The sequence below is a fragment of the Balaenoptera acutorostrata genome, chromosome 20, assembly GCF_949987535.1.
Source record: "Balaenoptera acutorostrata chromosome 20, mBalAcu1.1, whole genome shotgun sequence".
NCBI classification, from domain to species: domain Eukaryota; kingdom Metazoa; phylum Chordata; class Mammalia; order Artiodactyla; family Balaenopteridae; genus Balaenoptera; species Balaenoptera acutorostrata.
The window spans coordinates 52297245-52317132 of record NC_080083.1 but is presented as its reverse complement, the minus strand read 5'-3'; the positions used below and the strand labels follow the sequence as shown (position 1 = coordinate 52317132).

Genomic DNA, 19888 nt, shown 5'->3' with positions numbered 1-19888 from the left:
AGCGGCCTGGTCCCAGCACCCTCGGCCAGGGCAGCAGCAGCGACAGAGTACCTGGTGGGAGGGCGGGGGAGGAGAGTTCCCAGAGGGGGAGTGTCCCCTCCGCTGCCCTTTCGCTCCCCTGCCCAGACCTTCGAGGATGGGCCTCCACCCTCCTCGTGGGCAGGGCCTGTCCAGTGCCCATTTCTCACAGGTTCCAGGTTGTCACCTCCAGGGGGTGTCCTGAGTGGGGGAAGGAAGGAGAGCCCCTCAGGGAGGCTGGCCAGTTCTCTAACCATGGAGGGGACACACAGCAGCCTGTGCAGGGGTCGGGGAGGAGGCTCAGACCTCCTTCCCCAGGGGTGAGGGGTGCGGCGATGGGGCACAAGCGTCCTGGGGCTCGTCCAGGCCCAGGCTGGAACAGAGGGCCATTCTCTCTGCTCAGGGACTGGGGCCTGAGTCGGGGAACCGCAGGGCCAGGCAGGGAACATGGGGGGCAGGCCAAGAGCAAAGCTAGGTCGGGTCACCTCACACCTGGCCCTGAGCAGCCTCCAGCCCCGCCACCCCAGGGCCCAGGCCCCAGCCCAGGAGAGACAAGTCAGGGTCACACAAAGTATTAAAAGACACCTCTTTACTGTTACGACGTAGCCTTGGTGCTCCACCTGAGGGGCGGCCAGAGCACCTCCGGCCAGGCGCCCTCAGCCTGCTGCTGTCGGCGGTCACTTGGCACTCGGGAACGGCCGCCTGCGCTGCTCCAGCAGCTCCTCCAGGTGGTCGGCCCTCTTCATCGCGGCCTGCAACAGGCCGTCCATCCTGGTCAGGCCCAAGCCACCCCCGCTCCCCCAGGAAGGCCGGCCGTGGGGACCCACCTCGTGCTGCTTCCGGAGGCTGCTCACGGCCTCCTCCTTCTTTGCCAGGGCCAGCTTCACCCTGCGGGGGAGTGTGCGGTGGGCCTCTGTGCGATGCCCCTGCCAGACCCCCACGCCGGCCTGCAGCTCTGAGTGCAGCAGGGTGGCCGGTGGGGGGCCTCCATCCCCCGAAGAGCAGGAGGGGCCACTCCTGCCCACCTTGTCCCAGCCCTGCTGACTGCGGCACTGAGCCGCCTGGAGAAGCCAATGACAGGATCTGTGACCCCACGGCTGACCCCATGTGAATCCATGCCCCTTGGGAAGGGCTCCCTGCTGAGAGGAGGACGAGAAGCCCCCACCACACGCCCGCGTCGCAGAGCACCCACGGAGGGCAGGCAGGTAGGGACCAGGGAAGGACTAAGGGACCCCTGGCGGCGGGGGGAGTAGGGGGTGGAGGGTGTCCACCCTTTTTGCATAGCACCCACTCCACCCAGGCCCAGGGGGCTAAGGGCCAGGAAGCTCCTCTCCGGACACCCACACATAGGGCACCCGCCCTGGCTGGGGTTGGCTGGGCTTCTTCCCAGGCTCTGGGGCGAAGCACCACATAGAGGACGACAGAGCCTCAAACACAGAGCCTGGAGCAGCCACGGCTGATGCGGCCCAGTTCTGCATCGGCAGGAGGCAGGAAGCAGGAAGCAGGAAGCAGGAAGCAGGGCCCGCAGCCTGCTCGCCTTCTTGGGCCCAGCGTCCTCTTTGGAGCCACAGGGTCCCGCCTGCCTCCCCCAGCCCTGTGCTCCCCAGGACCCCACTCAGCCCTGCAGCCCACCTCCCGTGAACCTCCTCCAGCTCCGCCTGCTTCTCCCGCGTGAGCTGCTCCAGCTCCAGCCGCTGGCGGGCCCGCAGCTCGGCCAGCTCGGCCCTGACCTGCCGGTTCTCCTCCTCGGAAGCTGCCAGCCGGTCAGCGAACTCCTGGCGAAGGACCTGGGCCAGGCTGCTGCGCTCGCCAGCCAGCTGCTCATTTACCTGGGGTGGCGGGCGGGGACGACAGGGACGGCGTGAGCGGACGGCGGGGGCTGGGGGCTGGTGGTCAGCCACCCATCCCGCCTGCTCACCGCCTTCACATCCGCCAGCTCCTTCTCCTTCTGCCGCACCAGGCCCTGCAGACGCACATTCTCCCCCTCGGCCTCCCCAAGGCGCCCCTTCAGCTCTGCACACCGTTCCTGGAGCTTCCGCTCCGACTGTTCCAGCTCTGAGAGCTCCGCCTCGTACTTATCCCGGAGGCGTTTGACCCTGGTGGCGGGAGAAGCAGGGTCAGAGGCAGCCCCATTGCCAGTCTCTGGGCCTCGCTCCGGGGTTCTCGGGGCCTCACCGGCTCTCAGCGGCCCGCTCGTTCTCCTCCCTGGCCAGCGTCATGTCGGCCTCCAGCCGGTGGATGACCAGCTCGATCTCCTTGTCCCGGCCTCTCCGGATCTCTTCCTTCAGCTCCCGTTCCCGGTTCAGCAGCCACGCTTCCTGCAGGGGAGGCCCAGAGGGTTTGGGGGGCCGGCTGAGGTTGGCGGAGGAGGCCAAGGGATGGCCACATGGACTCTTGGGAATGCCCTGATGGCAGGGAAGGAGAGGCCTCGCACTACCCCAGGCCCCACCTGTCCTCAGGGGTGGAGGCCACATCCTGTCATCAGGACCCAGCGTGGGACACAGCAGGGGCTTGAGTGGGAACCATTAGCACAGCCTGGTGCTTCTCCCCACTCAGAGACCCAGGACTAAGACCACAGAGACCGCGTCTGCTGCCAAACTGACCCTCCTGATAAAAGAAGGGACCTCGTCTGGTTGCTGAGGGCAGGGCCAGGTGCCCCCACCTGGGTGCGAGAGCATCAGTAGGGCAGCCTCTTGGAAGGCAACCTTGAAACTGCCATCAGGTTTAATGCCACGCCCTTTAACTCAGCAAACAGTCTGGGAACGTATCCCACAGATATGGGGACCCCTCCGTTTGTGGCTGGGGGTGGGGGATAGCATGGTTGCTAGGCCACTGCTCAGGCTTTGTCCCCAGGCTGATGCCTTGTGTGGCCCTGGGTGACTCTCCACCACAGCCTCCTTCCAGGACAGGAGAGGTGACACAGCCCACCTGGTAAAAGGCATGAGAGGACAAGCAAAAGCCTGCTCCTGCGTGGGCCCCTTACTCTGGCTGCAAGTCAACCTGTCAACTTTGAGAGGAGCTACCTGGGCGAGGGGAGGGTGAGGAACGCCCGCCACCATCAAGTGGGGTCCGCTCCAGCCCCCTGGTCTCTCCCGAGCCCACCTGGAAGCTCACTCAAGTACGGTCAGAATCACACCGCCAGCCCTGGGCAGCCAGAACCCACGTGTGCCCGAGGGGAGGCCACAGAGGTGGAGCCTACAAGCCAGCTTTGAAGCCTGGGGTGCCGGGCAGGAGGGGAGAGAGGGAAGGAAGACCCCACCCCCTGCCCCAACTTCACGGCCTCCCACCTCCTTCTTGGCGGAGTTGGCCTCCCACATCTGTTTCTCCACCTCCAGCTGGTCCTTCAGGGCCTTCAGTTCCATCTGGGGGCAAGTGACAGTGTGAGAGCAGCCCCCGCTGGCTGCTCCCCACCCAGGGCAGTGTCTGCAAGAGCCTGGACGGGGCCTGCGGTCAAGCTGAGGGTCTGTGGTGAGCTAGCTGGGGAGTCCCGTCGTGTGAACCCAGGCTCAGCGTAGCACTCCAAGCGTCTGCCACCCTGGCAGTGGGCGCAGCTCCTGGTGGTGGCCCCTCTCCGCAGGTGGTGTGGGTGCTTTGCTGCTGGGCTGGCCTGGAGGGGCGGGGCCCGGGCAGGACGGGGCGGGGCTGACCTGGTGCCGGCGCTCCTGCTCCTCTCTCCCCTTCTCAAACTCGGCCCTCAAGGCCCGGCCCCCTGCCGAGCTGCTCTCCTCCAGCTGCTGCCTCAGCTCGTCCAGCTCTGCCCGCTGCCTGCAGGTGAGCAGAGGCCAGTTCTGTAAGGCTGGGCTGGGCTGGGGGGGGCAGGGCGGGGCGGGGCTGGGCCCCTCCCCGCGGTACCTGGCGGCCTGCTGGCCCAGCCGCTCCTTCTCCTCGGCCACCTCGTTGTAGAGCCGCCGCCGCTGCTGCTGCAGGGCCCGCTGCTCCTGCTCCAGGTGCTGCTCGAAGCTGTGGACACAGGACCCGCTGGGGGTGGGGGCCGCCAGAGCGCTGGAGTCCCCGCCCCATCCACCCCAGCCGCCACCCAGGCACGTCCCTCAGAACTGAACTGCCCAGTACAGCTGCATCCCTCGGTGTCCTACACCCCCCCCATTTTCTCTGTCCTCCGAGGGAGGCCACTGCGGAGGAAGTGCTGTTCGCTCTGGGGGGTCTGCGCACACCCCAGGCCTCACCCCCACCCTCCACGTCCCCAGAGGGCTGGGACCCTCACCGCTGCTGGGCACGCTCCCACTCCTGACGGCCCAGCGCCTCCTTCTCCCGCTCCAGGTGCTCGCGGAGCTCCTCCGCCTGGCGTCCGTAGCGCTGGGCCGCGCGCTCGTCCGCCTGCAGCAGCTCCACCGCGTGCAGGCTCTTTAGCTTCTTCACCTCCTGCTTGTGCTTGGTGATCAGCTTCTGGATCTCAGGCTCCAGGCCTGGGGGGCGTGGAGGGAGACTGTGCTGCAGGGACCCTCCTCCACCACTGCAGGGGTGCTGCCCCTCACCCCTCTGTACTGTGGGGGACCCCCGATCTCTGCCCACCATGACACCAGGGGTGCAGTCCAGGCAGAGGACCCCCCCCATGGGCTCCAGCCCAAAGCACAGCTGAGTCCACCAGTACCCACGGCATCTCTCCCTGCCCACTGCATTGAGGCTCCCTCCTTGGTGCTCTGGCCTGTTGGGTCTCCCCCTGGAGGAGGGGGGGTCACTGGAGAGGAGGGTGTCCTGGGGCAGGAGGGCCGGGCATGGGCAGGCACAGCTGGGGCTGCCCCATCAGCCCTCAGAAGGCTCTCTGAGTGGGGGAGGAGCAACTGTGCTGCCAGCAGGCGGCCCCCACCCTGAACCCCCATCTGGCTCGCTCCCCTGGAAGCTGGAGGAGACCAGGAGACCTGGCAAGGGGAGCCCGGCCAAGGGAAGGTGAGGCCCCCCTCACCGGACCGGGCCCTCTGTCTGGACGCTGGTCTGTGGCCAAGCTCGTGTGCCGTCAGCCTCCCTTGCGTCTCCCGGCCTCGAGCCAGCTGGGCTGCATCCCTGAGTCTCACTGCTTCCCAGGAAGCCTCTCCGCCACGTGTGCAATTGGAACTACTGTTCTCACTCGAGACCCCCACGATTACTCTGCCCGAGTGGCGGCTCTGGGCACAGCGGCACCCACCTTTGACCGTGATCTCCTTGATCTTCTGGGTCTTCTCATTGATCCACTTTTCCCTGCGGACTTTTTCGGTGGCGCTCATGAGTTCTTTGAGTTTCTTAATCTCCTACCAGCAAGGAAACAGGAGTCAACAGAGGAGCTGTGCGAAGCGGGAAGATGCAAATGACAGCCCCCTTCTGGCCATCCCCTGGCTTTCAAGAGGCGGCCTTTCAACAGTGACCTCAGGCATAGCAGGAAGCACCAGAGGCTGCGGTTGTTGTCTGACAGAAGCCGGGAGTAGTAAGTGGCGTCCCTCTGACCAGGGACCAGAGCTGCGGCACGTCCTCGGTCACCTCCTCTGAACCCCACCTCCTCATCTGTGACACGGGAGGGGTCATGCGAGTCCCTCAGCCCCTGCCCCGGGGTCTGCCACTTGCCGGGCTTGTGGGAAGCAGCTCGGAGGTCGGGGAATGAGGCTCTGGGGGCCACCTGTCCTGGGGTCCCTCGCACAGGGCCTGCAGGCACACCAGGCCTGGGGTCAGGTGTCAGGAGGGCGAGGGGCTCACCAGCTCGTGCTGCTCCTGCATCTGGGCCTCCTTGTCCTTGAGCCTCTGGTCCCCCTGCTTCAGCTCGGCCACCAGGGCCTCGCACTTCTCACCCAGAGCCTTCTTGTCTTCGATCAACTGCGACCAGGGGCGGAGGTGAAGCTGCTGCCCCGTGAGGCCAGGAGACCCCGCCTCCCTTCACCCGGGGGGGCCAGCGCACCAAATCCCAAAACACCCCGCTGCTCCTGGGTCTGTGCGGGACCCTGGGTCTGGGAGGGTGTGCACACGTGGACAAGGGGCTGCAGCTGCCCCCGGCCCTCAAGCCCCCTGAGACCTGGCTGGTGTCAGCGGAGCTCAGGCAGGGGCGGTGCCTTGGCTACAAGCCCCCCAGTGTGGCCACATCAGGAGCTTCCTGGAATGGGGGTCATTCTTTCGACCCCGTCACCTGGCCAGTGGAGAAGGGCCTGCCCGCTGCCTGCCAAGGGGTCTCTGTGAAGCCCCAGGATGGCACCCAGCCTCACTGAGGGCTCCAGGCAGACCCCCAATTTGGAGACACCTATGACCACCAAGCAGAGTGTCGCTAATGATCACGGGAGGCCACTCGGTTCCTCTGGGCTCCTTCCTCTCTTCACAGACCCCGCACCAGAGTTTTCCTCAGAAAAGGACCCGACGGGGGGGCTTGACTGAACACAGCGTGGGCGTGAAGCTGCCACCACCCTGTCAAGGGAGCTCTGGCTGCCCCACCAGCCCCAGCAGACCAGGAGTGGCCTCCCCGGGACACGGACAGTCTGGAACACACAGGAAAGTTCAGGGTGTGTCCTGCTGGACGCCTCCCACCAGGCCCCCAGAGGACCGACCGGTCCTCTGAGTGATCCCACATGGCTGGACCCCACCCTGGATGTGCTCTGCCCACCTGCTCCTGCTGCCCGCCCACATGCTGGGCTGGGGAGCACGGCCATGGGTGGGGGGAGGATTACGGCTGTGGGGAGCATCGCTGGGGGCTGGTGAGCAGCACCCAATGGGGCTGGTGTGCACTGGACCAGCCCTGGTCCCCACAGGGGAAGATGCTGCCCGTTTCTACAGAAGGAGAAGGAGACCCACAGGGGAGGCCAATGGCTCCAGAAATCTCCATGAGGCCCGAGCTGATCTGGAACCCAGTCCCGTTCTCCTCCCTGACTGCTCAGGTCCTGACAGCCCTGCCCTCAAGCCCCGCCTCCCAGGCAGCACCACCTGGTCGATGAAGGACAGGTGCCGCTGTATGGTGGCCTCGTAGTGCTCCTTCTGCTGCCGCAGCTGCCGACCCAGCTCCTTCTCCGTCTCTTTGACCCGCCGGATGGTGAGGTCGCGCTGCTGCGCCTGCGGGGGGTGCGGGAGATGAGACAGAGATGAGGCCCTCAGGGGGCAGGCCGGGGACTCGCTCCAGCTGGGGACATGGGGACGGAGGCAGCGCTGGCGGCGACGTTACCAGCGCCCTCTGCAGCAGCACCATCGCCTGCTTCTTCTCCTCCACCTCCAGCTGCAGCCGCATCACCGACGTGCTGACCTCGGACGCGGGCTCCAGGCGCCCCAGCCCCTCCTCCGGCATGGGCCCCTGGGGACGCGGCTGTGTCAGGCAGGCCCTGCTCACCTAGTGATGACCTGCCGTCCCTCCCTGGAGACCCCTCCACACCTGGGGGGCCGAGGCCGGCGGGCCCTGCCCAGACTTCTCCATCTCATCCAGGAAGCTCATGATACTCTGCAGCTTGGCCTCCGAAAGCAGGGTCCCATCCTCGCGGGGGCAAGCAGCCACACTCAGCTTCCCAAATTTCTCCAGGTTGTCGGCCGTCAGGGAGCTGGAATCGTCTTCCTGCGGGGGGAGGGGGCGCAGCATTAAGGGCAGTCGCGGCAGCGGAAGACTCTGGGCTGGCCTTCCAGGAGCTGCTCAGGGCCCCCTGGGGCAGGAGAGAGCCTGGTCCGAGGGAGGGCCTCTCAGGCTGCCCAGACCCTGGCAGGGCATCCATCACCTGGGGGCACCACTGGCAGAGAGGTGGTGCCCACCCCACCTCCACCCCTGGGTTATTCTAGGGGTCCTAAACCTTAGTGAGCCCGGGGATGACAAGGGGGTTCAACAAGGTCCCATCTGGCCCTCGTTAGCGTCCTGACTAGAGCAGGGAGGAGGCCGGTGGACTTCCCTGGCCCCCAAAGCGCCCCTGTGACCCGCGTGGACAGTGGCAAGGCCCACAGTCACCTCGTCGGTCCAGGCGTATTTGTCCTTGTGGTAGGCCTCGGGGCGGGGCAGCGGCTCAGGCTCCTGCTCCAGCAGCTTCAGCGTGTCCAGCAGCTCGTCCAGGGTTGCCCTGGACTTGGCCCTGCTCCCAGCAGGGCCCAAAGCTTCCAGGCCCTCGCCAGCCACGTCCTGGGAGCTGGCATCCTGCAGCAGATGGGCCATTAGAGGCAGAGACCACCAGAGAACGGTGCAGGGGAGGCTGGGGTGAGACTTCCTCCACACGGGTGCCTGCCCGCTCAGCCACAGGGACTGGGTTTGCCCCCCAACCCACCTCCAGGGAAACAAAAAGGGTGGCCGGGTGAGATGGGTCCGGGCCTGGCCTTCTCATCCCTCAGGCTGGAGGCGTTAGCCAACACCTAACCTCTGAGCTTCCAGCTCTCTTCTGTGTGCCTGCACAGGCCCCACCCCAGTGTCCATGAAGACCCAGCGGGATTCCAGAGCAACCATTGAGACCCCAGCCCTCCGCTGGAGCGACAAGACCCATCCTGGGTGGCCTTTCCTGGTATGAGTGACCCCACAGCCAGGGAGGGGCAGGGAAAGGGCAAACGCAAGCCACCCCGGCACAGATGCACCCCAGAGCTGAAGCCGGGCAGGGAGGGCAGGAAGGGCTGTGCTAAGACCTGAGGCTTGTCCTCTGGAAGCTGCCGGGGCTCTGGCGACGAGTCGTGGGCAGGCTGGCAGGGGTCCTCCGGGCCCGCGGTGCGGAGGCCAGCCCCTGCACAACGGAACGCAGCGTCAGCCCACCTGGGGGCAGCGAACGTGGGGGAGCCCTTGGGAAGAGGCCAGGGAAGGGGGATGCAGGCCTGGGACAGCACGTGCCACAGTGGACCTCATGGAACAGCGGGGACAATGGAGAGCCCTGACCTCCCGGGGCGAGAGGTCAGGTAGCTGGTGCAGCTGCTCTGTAGGGACCCTGTGTCCAGCTCCAGAGTAACTGGGGCAGAGGTGGAGAAGCAGGGCCTGGCGTCTGCTGAGAACGACACCCCCTCCTCCACAGGTGGAAGCCACAAACAGGGCAGTGGCACAGGGGGCCAGAGGACACTGGCAGAGGCCACACCTCCTTCTCAGCCACGGGCCTCCCTGAGGGAAGGGGATGGGGAGGTCTGGGCACGGGGGTGTCCGCCTTCAGGGATGGCTGCACCTGGGGTCACCATACCCGGGGTGTCTGCACACAGAGCCGGAGGCAGAGGTGGGCAGGCGGCAGGGCAGCCTCCGGGCTCTCGGACCTGCTCACCAGTGTTATTGGCCTTGCGGGTCTGCTGGGCGGCACTCCCCGGCCTCAGGGTTGGCTCCTGGGTGGTCTGGGGCTTCCCTGTCTCCCCCGGCCGCTTCAGCAGCCCACGGTCAGCGTTACCTGACTTCTGGGCTCGCTTCTGCTGCAGTTCCTGCCGTGGGGAGCACCTGTGAGCAACCCCGCCCAGGGGAGAAGGCAGCCCCTCGTCCTCCCCAAGCCGTGCTGTCCAAGGCCCCACACCCAGGGGCTCAGGGAAGGGGGGGCCCCCAGGAGCGCAGCGGTGCTCTCGGCACATGGGGGTCCTGCCTTAGCACCGGGCTCCCCATGTGGCTCAGGTCACCCCTCACCTGGATGGCTGCCCTCCGGGCCTGGCGCGCCTTCTCCTCCCGGGCCTTCCTCCTGGCCACCTCTTTCTGTTGGTGCTGGTCCAGGAGGGTCCCCTCTCCTAGCCGCTGCCGCTGCCCCTGCAGAAGCCGAGCCATGGTGGGTTTCACTGGGAAGATGGGGTTGCCCCATCCTGCCATTTCTCTGCCCCACAGAGGACAAGTCCCCCTCTCCCAGGTGGCCAGCGGCTCCTGCAGGTGGGAGATGGCTTTGCATCCCAGCCAGAAACCCACCCCACCTTTCAGCAGGGGTGACCTGGCACCCAGGCCCTGCCAACTGAGTGACTCAGGAGGGAGGAAACTGGGCCCCCAGATAGGGGGGACCCATGGGGCAATTCTAGGTTCACCCCCACTGGTCCGAGAAACCCTGCCATATAGCTGGACCCCTGGGATTCTTGCCCGCCCCCTCAGGGTGTGGCTCACACACACACACACACACACACACTGACCTCTCGCTTGGACGCCAGCAGGTGCTCCAGGCGGGCGGCTCCAGCTCGGCGCCGTTGCACTTGATGTCGGTACCAGCGCTGGATGGTGATGGCGGCCTGGTTCACCTGGTGGATAAACCTGCCAGAAAGTGGGGCTCAGGATGGAGGCGGCTGAGCCAAGGCCTCCCTCCCCGGGTCTCCAGAAGGCCCGGCAGGCAGAGAAGCCGGCGGCTGTGCACGTGGCCCTTCTTCAGGTGCCAGCGTTCCCCAGGGAAATGGAAATGCTCATCCGCACAGGTTATGCACAATTGCTAGAAACAGAAAGTAACCCAAAGACCCACCACCTATGGGTGAGCACTGTGTGTTCCTGACAGCAACATTACTCACAAACAGCAACAAACCAGGGACTCTGCAGGCTAGGCACGGAAGGCCACAGGCCGGTGCTCTAGTCAGGGCCTGCTAGGGAAGGCAAGCTGCAGGGGACGGGCTGGTGTGGCCAGGGTCTCGGCTGGAAGGGGCTGGGTGAGAGGCGTGCGAGGGGATCCCAGGGGGTGACATCGTTCCGTCTGCACGTGCATCAAACTCATAGACCTGTGCCCTAAAGGGGGCGTGTCTTGTTGTACATAAATTATACTCAGTAAAGCGGGTTAAACCCAAAGCCTTCACCTTGGCTCTCAGGGACACTGTTGATTCACTCAGCAAAGGTGCTAATGGACCATCTAGGACGTGAGCAGTCACCGGCCGTGGGACATGCACGCAGAGGGGAGCCCTGGTGGGGACACCCGGGCCTCACCCAGCTCGTCCCGCTTGCCCTCTGTCAGGGCCCAGTTCCAAGCTCTACTGGGACAGCAGTGGTGACGGCTCAGCCAGGTGAGGCTCTCAAAGCCCAGCCTCTGATCGCTAAGCGGTTCCTGACGGGGCACAACGTCACAGACCTGGGGCTGCAGCAGGAGAGCCCACTAGGCCCACCCTCCGCGCTCCCCTGGGGCAAAATTCTAGGGGCGGCTCCATCAGTTGTTTGGAGTTTTTCAGTTTTATATCTTCTTTCTGCTTAATCTTTTTTTAACGAACAGATTTACTGAGGTATGGTTTACATACTTATAAAATTCACCCATTTTGAGTATACGATTCAATGATTTTTAGTAAATTTACAGAGTTGTACGACCGCCAGCATGATCCGGTTTGAGACCGTTTCCATCGCCACCCAAAGCAATTCCCCTGGCCCCAGGCAGCCACCGCTCTACTTTCTGTTTCTGCAGATTTGCCTTTCTTGACGTTTTATATAAAAAGAATTGTACGTGTGGTCTTTTCAGCCTACATATCTTAAAACAACTCTTAAATGGAAATTTCTCTCAGTGGTACCTCAGGCCTCCTCCCAGCCCCGGCTGCGGTCACCTCTCAGCCTCCTCCTCGGTCACCTCCTTCCGTCTGAGCTGGCCGGCGGTGCCCCCTGAGTTGTTCTGGACCGTGTGGTTGCTACGGGCCGCGTTCTTCTGCGGCTTCCCGAGGCTGCCGCCCTCGCCCTCGTCTGTGGCTGCCTTGATGATGTTGCTGACCGGGAGGGCAGAGAAAGGCTCACAGCCACCTGACAGGGCCCCCCTCTCCTGGCCCCTGGGGGACGGCTCTGCCCGCAGCCTGGGGAGCTGCCTCGGCCTGGTCCTGGGAGGAGGCACCCACAGGTCCTGTTCCCCGTTCTGACTTGCTGGTCATCGCCAGGGTCACCTACTCCGCCCCCACCAGGGCCCGTCTGGTGGAACCCAGGGTTAATGGGCACGGCATTTAAAACAGCAGAAAGGTCTCAAATGTCACAGGATCCCAGAGCCAGATGGTGACTCAAGACACCCATGGGCTGTCCCTGACCTGAGCACACCATGCAGTGGACATGGGGGTGACGGACTAGGGGCTGCTCTGCTCAGCTCAGCTCAGCCCTGCTCGAGACCCCCCTTGGCTTTGGTCTTAGCCGGGGACCGGAGACTCAGGGGGTGGCTGCGGCTTCCTCGGCAGGACCTCAGGCTGGAGTGAGCCCGGGCCCGCCTGTGTGGCCCAGGTCATGCACCGTGCAAGGCTGGAGCCAGGGCCTTACTTGAGGGAGGGAGCCATGTGGTTGGAGCTCTTGGGGGGCGGCACCTTCTCCGAGGGGGTGTAGTGGTTGTGCACCATGGTGGTGACGCAGTTGCCCACGGCGCCCTTGTTGCTCCTGCCAGGAGAGACCGGGGAAGGGGGGTCAGGCTCTGAGAAAGAACCCCGAGTCACGCTGTTGATGCCAGGGCTCACTGTGGCGTCGTCTCAGTGTCCCTGCCAGTGGAGCCCTTCTTGGGACCCGAGAAAGCTCCACCAGGGCATTCCACCGAGCAGAACCCGAGGTTTGAGGGTGAAAACTGCGGCCCCTGACTTTGGACATGCCTGCGACAGGGTGGGGGAACGGTCACAGACCAGTCAACAGAGAAAGGACCTCCCCCTGCCAGTTACACGTGATGGATGGAATACACACAGTTTTCTCTCTGCCCCTCTCAAACCCTCTAGAAGGAATAAAAAATGTACAAACACACAAGGATGAGAAGACGAGACAGCGGCAAAGAGATGTCCACAAAGTTCCTGAGGACGAGGAACAGAGGGCCCAGTGGTGACTGACTCGCAAAGTGAGTGAGGGGAAACCTGGGTGCCGCAGGGGCCACGAGGCGGCTGGTCTGCACCCCAGAATCCAGGGAGGTGCAGGAAGCAAGGGCACCTGGCTCTTCCAAAGCAGCAGCTGTGCCTGCACCCCCTTCCTCACTCTGAGCATCAGGCACCAAGCCCGTCCTGCCCCGCCCCTCCTCCTGCAGAAGACAAGCAGCTAGGTCTCCAGGTGAAAGTCTGTGCACTGGACCAGGACACCCCCATCCCTTTCCTGCTGGTCCGCAGAACTGGTGGCCCTCAAATAACCCCGCGGGGGAGACAGGAGGATCTCTCCCTGGAGAGACTGGGCAGCCCCACAGAAAAGTCCCAGACGCACACAGGTGGGGAGCCCCCAGCACAGCAGCCTGGTCCCCACACAATCACCCCAAAGTGAAGCCTCCAGGCAACTTTTAGGGCCTCCCTCTTAAATTCTGACAGAGCCAGTATTCCAGACATTTGGGGAAAGACCCACATGTGAAAGGTCAACAAACAGAATATGATGGAAATAAGGCCAAGCAAAGAACAGGACATTTCAACAAATCTACACTCAGTGTCAGGCTGTGCTGATAAATCTTTAACAGCCAAGTCTCTAGAGAGAAAAGCTCTTATCTGCAGCATCTGCCAATGTCAGTGACAATATTCCCACCATGGCTGATTTCAGACACCCTGGAACCAGGGCCGGGCAGAGGAGGACAGTCAGTCTCGTGAGCCAGTGCAGGCAGCTCCAGCCGCCTCTGCGTGGAATCCTCAAACATGTGAGAGATGAAACAAGAACAAGATGCTATGAAAGAGGAAGGATGGAGAGACGTTCGAGAACAAGAGGAGCTGCAGGAGAAGAAACAAAGTGAGCAAAGGGTTGAAAGACACGGTTAGGTGCATCTATCAGAAATCAGATCCCAAAGCTAAAGAGAAAGAAAAGGGAAGACGCCAACTTTGTAGAATCAACCCAGGAGGCCCAACATGCAAATAACAGCAGTCGCAGAAAGAACGGGAAAAAGAAAAGGGAGAAAACTGTCAAAGAAATGACAAGAGGAAATTTCCTAGAACCAAACAGCACAAGTGTGCACATGGACCAGCCACCAAAGCCCAGTGTGATGAGTGAAAGGACCACGTCTAAGGCCTGGCCCTGGGAGCTTCCACAACAGAGAAATGAAAAGATGACTCAAACTGCTTCTAGAGGGAGGAAAACAGACACGTGAAAGGACTGGGGATCAGGAAGGCAGTGAATTCACAACAGCTCTCCACGGAAACTGAGCAACTGCTTCAAGATGTCAGGAAAGCTTTCCAATCTAGAACTCAGCGCCAGCCAAACTCTCAGTCGGTGGAACGGTCACGGCATGTTCAGGCACATGTGGTCTTAGAAACTTTACCTCCCACACATTCTTCCTGAGGAATCTACGGGAGGATGTGCTCCCCTAGAGATGGAAGAAACGGAGGGCCTACCAGGAGGGAGGGGGTAGCGGAGGGCGGCCAGCTCGGACCCAGGCGAGAGAAGACAGGGCTCCGAGACGTTTCTCTGGAGGAAGGTGGACGGGCAGGGCACCTGCTGGCCTGCTGGAGGGGAGTTCTAAGGTTCTTTTGTCAAGTCTGGGAGAAGACATGACCCACACACAGACAACGAACCAAGGAGGAAAACAAGAGATCATTTTTAACTCCGGGAAAAACAGAAGTGTGCCCCAAACATCAACAACGTCTCTTGAGCAGGTTCTGCTCTGAGGTTCACATCTTGGATTCCTCAATCCTCCTGACTGGGGGGCAAACACAACCATTATACCCTTGGTATAAATGAGGATCCTGGGGCCCAGGAGGGTTAAGCAACCTGCCCACAGCAATGTTCCGAGGCACCCTGGTCCAGACACAAATAAGACAAAGCGGCCACCCCCGGGAGCTCTGGGTAGGCGGGGCCGTGTGGCCCTGCAGCCGGCGCACCTGTTGTTGGCAGTAAAGTTGGGGGCCAGGGGCACCGTGCACTCTCTCCTCCGCGGGCCCACCAGCACGTCGAGGGTGCCAGGACTCTGGGCATCGGGTGGCAAGGTGAAGGCCCTGGGCTGGTCATCCTGCACATAGACGACAGCCTGTGACCTCGCTGCACACGCCACTGACACAGGGCCCCTGCCCTGCCCCCACTGCCCCACGCACACATGGGGAGCGGTGGGATGGCCCAAGGGCTGGGACATTCTTTGCTGCTCCTCCTCACATTGACCGCTGTGGTCAAAGCTGGCTAACTAACACTGATGCCCCCCATCCCCTGCTGGCCCACCCTGCAGGGGCAGTGAGAACAAAGCTGGAACCAGGCGTCACTCCCAACGGACACGGGCCGCGTGACGTCCTGTCCGCTCAGCTCAGCTGCAGCCTCACCAGGACGTTCCACGTGGCTCCCTTCTCGCTGGAAGCTTTGCTCAGACTGGCAGGCCTCTTTCTCCCACCGGGGCTGCCCTCAAAGAGTGTCAGGAAGTCCGGGGGCTCTTCCGGCCTGTGTCGCAGAGAGGATGGCAAGCAGGGATAGTCACTGGGCCCCGGGAGCCCGACTCCAGGAACCCAGACGGGGGTCGTCTTACGAGGGGACAGGAGGGACCAGGTCACCGGTGGGGACTCCTGCTCCCCAGCCCACAGCATAAAATATCATTTCTCAGCCCCGATCTGACAACCGCACCTGGAAGAGGTGCTCACACCTGTCCTGTGGCCACCACAACACCCACAGGGAAAGCGCAGCAAGGACAAGGAAGAGGAGCAAGCAGGGGGATGGTGGCCTTGAGGTCCACATCTCTGCGCAGGAAATGACGGGCCAAGACTTGTCCCGCCTGCCCTGCCCAGGGCTGGCCCCCCGTCCAGCCAGCGCTCACGCCAGTGAAGCTGGGAGAAGGGCTAACAGAGTGAGGAGAGAGCAGGCTGGGGGTACCTGAGGGGTCAGAGGTTACCTGAGGGGGCCGGGCCATGCCTGGCTGGCTTGTGGCTGGTTGACCTGCGTGGCACTGTTAGATCTGCGAAGGTTGCTGACGGCCCGGGAGCCTCCGGGCCCTGGGGCCTCCTGCCAAAAGGAGGGAAGCAACCAACCATGTGGCCAAGGTTTCAGACCCTCGCCAGTCCACGCAGCACCGGCCAGGCTTGGACACAGATTTAGAGAGAGGCTCTCCTGGGTCACACGTAGACAGGTGGGCAGGGGAGCAGCATGGGGGTCCTGGGTTTGACCTGCTGAGCGGGGGCAGGTCCTCGGCCTCTCACACGAAGTGGGAGCTCCTCACCCCTGGCAGACGGAAGGTCCGAGAGGAAGCGCATGAGGCCCGCCCGGGCGCCGCAGCAAAGGCTGACCATCCTCCTCATCACCTTCTAACCAACGAGCCTGGCCACTCACTCCCCCCTGCAGCTCTCGTCCCGCAGCTCCCGCGTCCATCCGGCTGCCCGCCTGCCCTGCCCTGCCTGGTATCTCAAGGCCACCAGGAGCTCCTCCTTCCCCACACATCAACCCCGTTTACAGAGGAATCACACAAATCCAAATGTTGCTGGAATAGGAGAGACAGAGGGCTTGGTGCTGGCAGGATCTAGGCTCTGCCCGGGGCCAGCTGACCCCAGTCTTGACCTCTTGGTGAGTCAGCTCCCTGGTCTACAAGCCGGAGTCCTTCCTGCCCCGGGGCGGCCCCAGGAATGCATGGGATGATGGACATGAAGGTGCCTGCTGAGGTGTGGAGCTTACCCAGGAGTCAGACGCCACCCCGAGGTAGGGGGCCCTGGACACCCCTGGACCTGAGGCCCAGCCCTAACACTCACCAGCATCTTCCTCCTTGGCTCGCTGCCAGTGACCACGGAGATGGATCGGGCAATGGGCTTGGCGGTGGAGGCACTGTTGGGACGCCGGGACATGGGCGGAGGGAGGCCTGTCAGACTCAGGTCCATGCTTTCCGGGCTGCCCTCGGGAGGGCCGGAGGGGCCACTGAGGGCCCTGGAGCCTTTCATGGTGGACAAGTAGGCCCTGAGCAGGGAAGAAGGGATGCGAGGAGGTGTCCTCCAAGGAACCAGGTGCGCACACATGACCTCTGGCCCGGCCGCAAGGGCCCAGGGCGCCCGAGTCTGCCTGCCACCCAGCTCCCCAGAAGCCTGCCACGCCCACCACCCGCCTCACTGGGTGGCCATCTCCTCATTAGGAGCAGAAGCGAGTGGCAGAGTGGGACCCCGAGCATGAACGGCTAAAGGAGGTCCTCCTGGCGTCAAGATGACCTTCCCCGGAGGGGCACTGCTTGGGGTGGCCGGGGGCTGCGGCAGTCATGGCTGTGAGCCCCCGCCCCGTGACAGGTACTCCACCCGCCTGGGCCCCATGTTCCTCATCTGTAAAATGGGCCTTTAAAAGTGCCTCCCCAGGGGTCATCATGAGGCTCAGACAAGACGGCTGTGAGGCTGGTGCGTGGTGAGCACCCCACAGGCGATATTCTAACTGGGGTTTGTTAGGGCCCCCAAACTTATCTGACCACAGAACCCCCTCCATCTCCTCAGAACCACCCAGAATATCCACGAGCTCCTGGGATGCGGCATCTGCTCTCGTGTCCAGGTTCCCCTCCTCCCCTCCTACGTTGGCCGCCTCTGCAGCGTCCCGTGCTGGCCCTTCCTCTTCTGACTGCTCAGCCCTGGGCCTCTCTCTTCATCCTGGGGGACCGCCTCTGGCCTCCTGGCTTCAAACACCATCCATGGGCTGTCGGTTCCCACAGGCATACCTCCCGCCCCCCTGTCCCCTAGTTCCCAATTTAGCTAACCACGGAGCCCATGGTACCTCAGACCCAAACAGACTCCTGACTACCGCCTCCAGCGCCCCTCGCTGGCGGGCATTTTCTGAAACCGGCTCAGACCGAAGATCCAGGTCTCGTCCTGACATCCTCTCCCTCACCTCCACACCTGGCCCTCAGCAACCCAGCCGGTGCCCCTTCCCCGTCAGTCCCTTCCCTCCACAACCCCCATCTGAGCCCCCATCTCCTCAAACTGGACAACCGCAGCAGCCCTCCTCCGGCCCTGCCTGGCCGGCCCAGCCCCTCCCCGCACGGCAGCCTCAGCTGATCTTCCTGAACCGGATCTCGGATCAGGCTGTGCCCCCAGTGAAGACCCTCCGAGGGCTCCCAGGCAGGGAGAATAAAGTCCACACGCCTAATGCCCCTCAGACCTGACCCTGATCTCTGTGACCTCCTCACTGCCTCCCTTTTCCCTCCTCAATCTGCTTGAGACCCTTCCCTGGGATGTCACGAGGCCCCCTTTCACTCAGAGGGCTGCCTGTCGCCGTCACTCTTCATCCCTCATCCTGCTTCATTCTTCTTCACTTGACCACCTGCCCACACAGGTTGGTCTGTGCACTGCCTGATGCCCTCGTAAGAATGTAAGGTCCATGAGGGTGGGGACCATGCAGCTGCAGAACCGGGCACGTGGCAGGTGTTCAGGTAACAAGAGGGGGTGAGCCAGCACCAGGAGTGACCAGAGAGGAATGAGCACAGCCCTCTGTGCCACGGAGGACTCTGGTGGGCCAGCGGGCACACACCATCGTCACCCAAGGCCAGCGCTGCAGCCTCCTTCAGGCCCAACACCCACAGCAGAGATTTTGGCCCCTACTCTCCAGCGTGAGGGCAGAGGCTGTCCCTGCCACTCACCAGGCCAGTGTCCTCAGTTATGCATTTCCGGTCGGGTCGTGGGGGTGAAATTTAACACCCTCTTCTCCTCCAGGCACTGGCCACACCCAGCTGGACCCAGGCTGGCCCACTCGCGGAGGAGCGTGCAGGGCTCTGGGATGGTAAACACAGCCTCTCCGTGGAAACCTCCAGGCCAGACCTCACCTTGCATATAGAGGTGTCCCTCCCAGGACCTGAAGGTGGGTGTCCAGAGCCTCTGCCTGGACCCCTCAAGATGGGCTGTCCCAGGACCCCAGGCAGCTTCTCTGCCCGGCAGCTCCCCATCTCTGTGGTTTGGCTCAAGGTGGTGAGACCGGACTGCTGACTGGTTTCCACCCCACCCTCCTGCGAAGGCAGGAGGAGCTCAACGGCCCTGGGGCATGAGCCCCTCCTCACCTGTGCGGGGCACCAAGGGGCTCTCACCTGCACCCTCCCCCTCATCTGGGCAGACCCCTTTACCTGCATAAGGACCCCCCCCCGGTCACCTGCGTGGACCCCCTCACCTGTGCGAGGGCCAGACCCCCTCACTTGCGCTGGCCTCCGCATCTGGGCGGGCCCAGGACCACCTCACCTGCGCGGGGACGCCCTCATCGGAACAAGGCCCCACTCACCTACCTGCACGTTCCACCTCACCTGCGCAGCCCGGGATGCCCCTCCCTGCGCGGTCCAGGAACCCCCTCACCTGCGCGGGCCCCATCATCTGCGCAGGCCCTGGACCCCCCTTAACTGCGAGGGCAACCCCACCTGCACAGGGATCCCCTCACCTGCGCGGGTCGGGCCTGGGACTCGGGGCCTGCGGGACCGAACGGCGAAGGGTGCGCGGGGCCCTCCAGGCTGGGACGGGCGGGGCCCAGGCTTTGGGCCGACGACTTCACGCCCCCGGCCCCGGCGCTGACTCCGAGGCCCGGTGACAATGAAACGGCCAGGAGGCCGGACAAGCAGCCGCAGCTAGCAACCAGCAAACAGCCTAGCACCTCCTCCCCGTCCGTCACGGAGGCCCGCCTTTCCTGCCCGCGCCGCTTTCGAATTGGCCCTCCGGCCGCCCGCTCCGGACGTCCTGGGAGCTCATTGGGCCGCTCGGCTGTCCTTCGGGAAGTTCAGGCGTGGGAGGAGCAGCAGAGAGCTGAGGGCCCGTGGTGGCGGCGGGCTGCCGATTGGACTTGGCTGCGGGAGGCGGGGTCTCGGCAGACGTGGGGGCGGGTCCTGGGCGGAGCCTGTGGGGAGGGATGGGGGAGGAGGAGAAAGGGGCGGGGTGCGGAGAGAGCAGCCGGGGGTGTGTGGTCGCTCCAAGCTTCTCTTTCACCCCAGCTCAGCCAGCTTGCGCGGCTGCCACAGGGTCCCCGAACTCCCACGCCGTCCCCCGGCTCCCACGCATACCTCGGCTCCCACGCCGTCCCCCGGATCCCACGCGGAACCTCGGCTCCCACGCGGTCCCCGGGCTCCCTCCTTGCCGAGACCCGTCTGGACACGTGGATCCCACTACCTCGTGAAAGCTCCGTTTTGGGGTCCAGATCTGCGAGTCCCAGGGAGGCCCGCCTCGGGGGAAATGTGAAGCTGTCAATAGGGTGCCCTTTCTCGGGCGGCTCTGACACCGACTCCCACAC

At 63.7% G+C, this 19888-nt stretch overlaps 1 protein-coding gene across 5 annotated transcripts; it reads right to left on the bottom strand.

Moving 5' to 3' along the window:
• Positions 1–590: 590 nt before the first annotated feature.
• CEP131 (centrosomal protein 131) lies at positions 591–19262 on the bottom strand. Of its 5 annotated transcripts, none has more exons than XM_057536835.1 (27): positions 19049–19262; positions 16411–16612; positions 15564–15673; positions 15004–15118; positions 14575–14702; positions 14089–14232; positions 12074–12187; positions 11386–11541; positions 10012–10129; positions 9527–9643; positions 9180–9330; positions 8566–8660; positions 7907–8089; positions 7349–7525; positions 7145–7270; positions 6907–7035; positions 5701–5817; positions 5159–5261; positions 4241–4442; positions 3871–3978; positions 3666–3783; positions 3306–3380; positions 2194–2336; positions 1937–2114; positions 1651–1847; positions 846–906; positions 591–770 (listed from the first exon to the last, which is right to left on the bottom strand). In XM_057536835.1, exons 2-27 carry the CDS (start codon positions 16594–16596, stop codon positions 696–698), a joined length of 3426 nt encoding a protein of 1141 aa, XP_057392818.1. In that variant the 5' UTR covers positions 16597–16612; positions 19049–19262; the 3' UTR covers positions 591–695. The 5 variants fall into 5 exon arrangements, with proteins under 5 accessions (XP_057392818.1, XP_057392819.1, XP_057392820.1 ...); XM_057536836.1 differs by having other exon boundaries at positions 6910–7035; XM_057536837.1 differs by lacking the exon at positions 7145–7270.
• Positions 19263–19888: the final 626 nt, after the last annotated feature.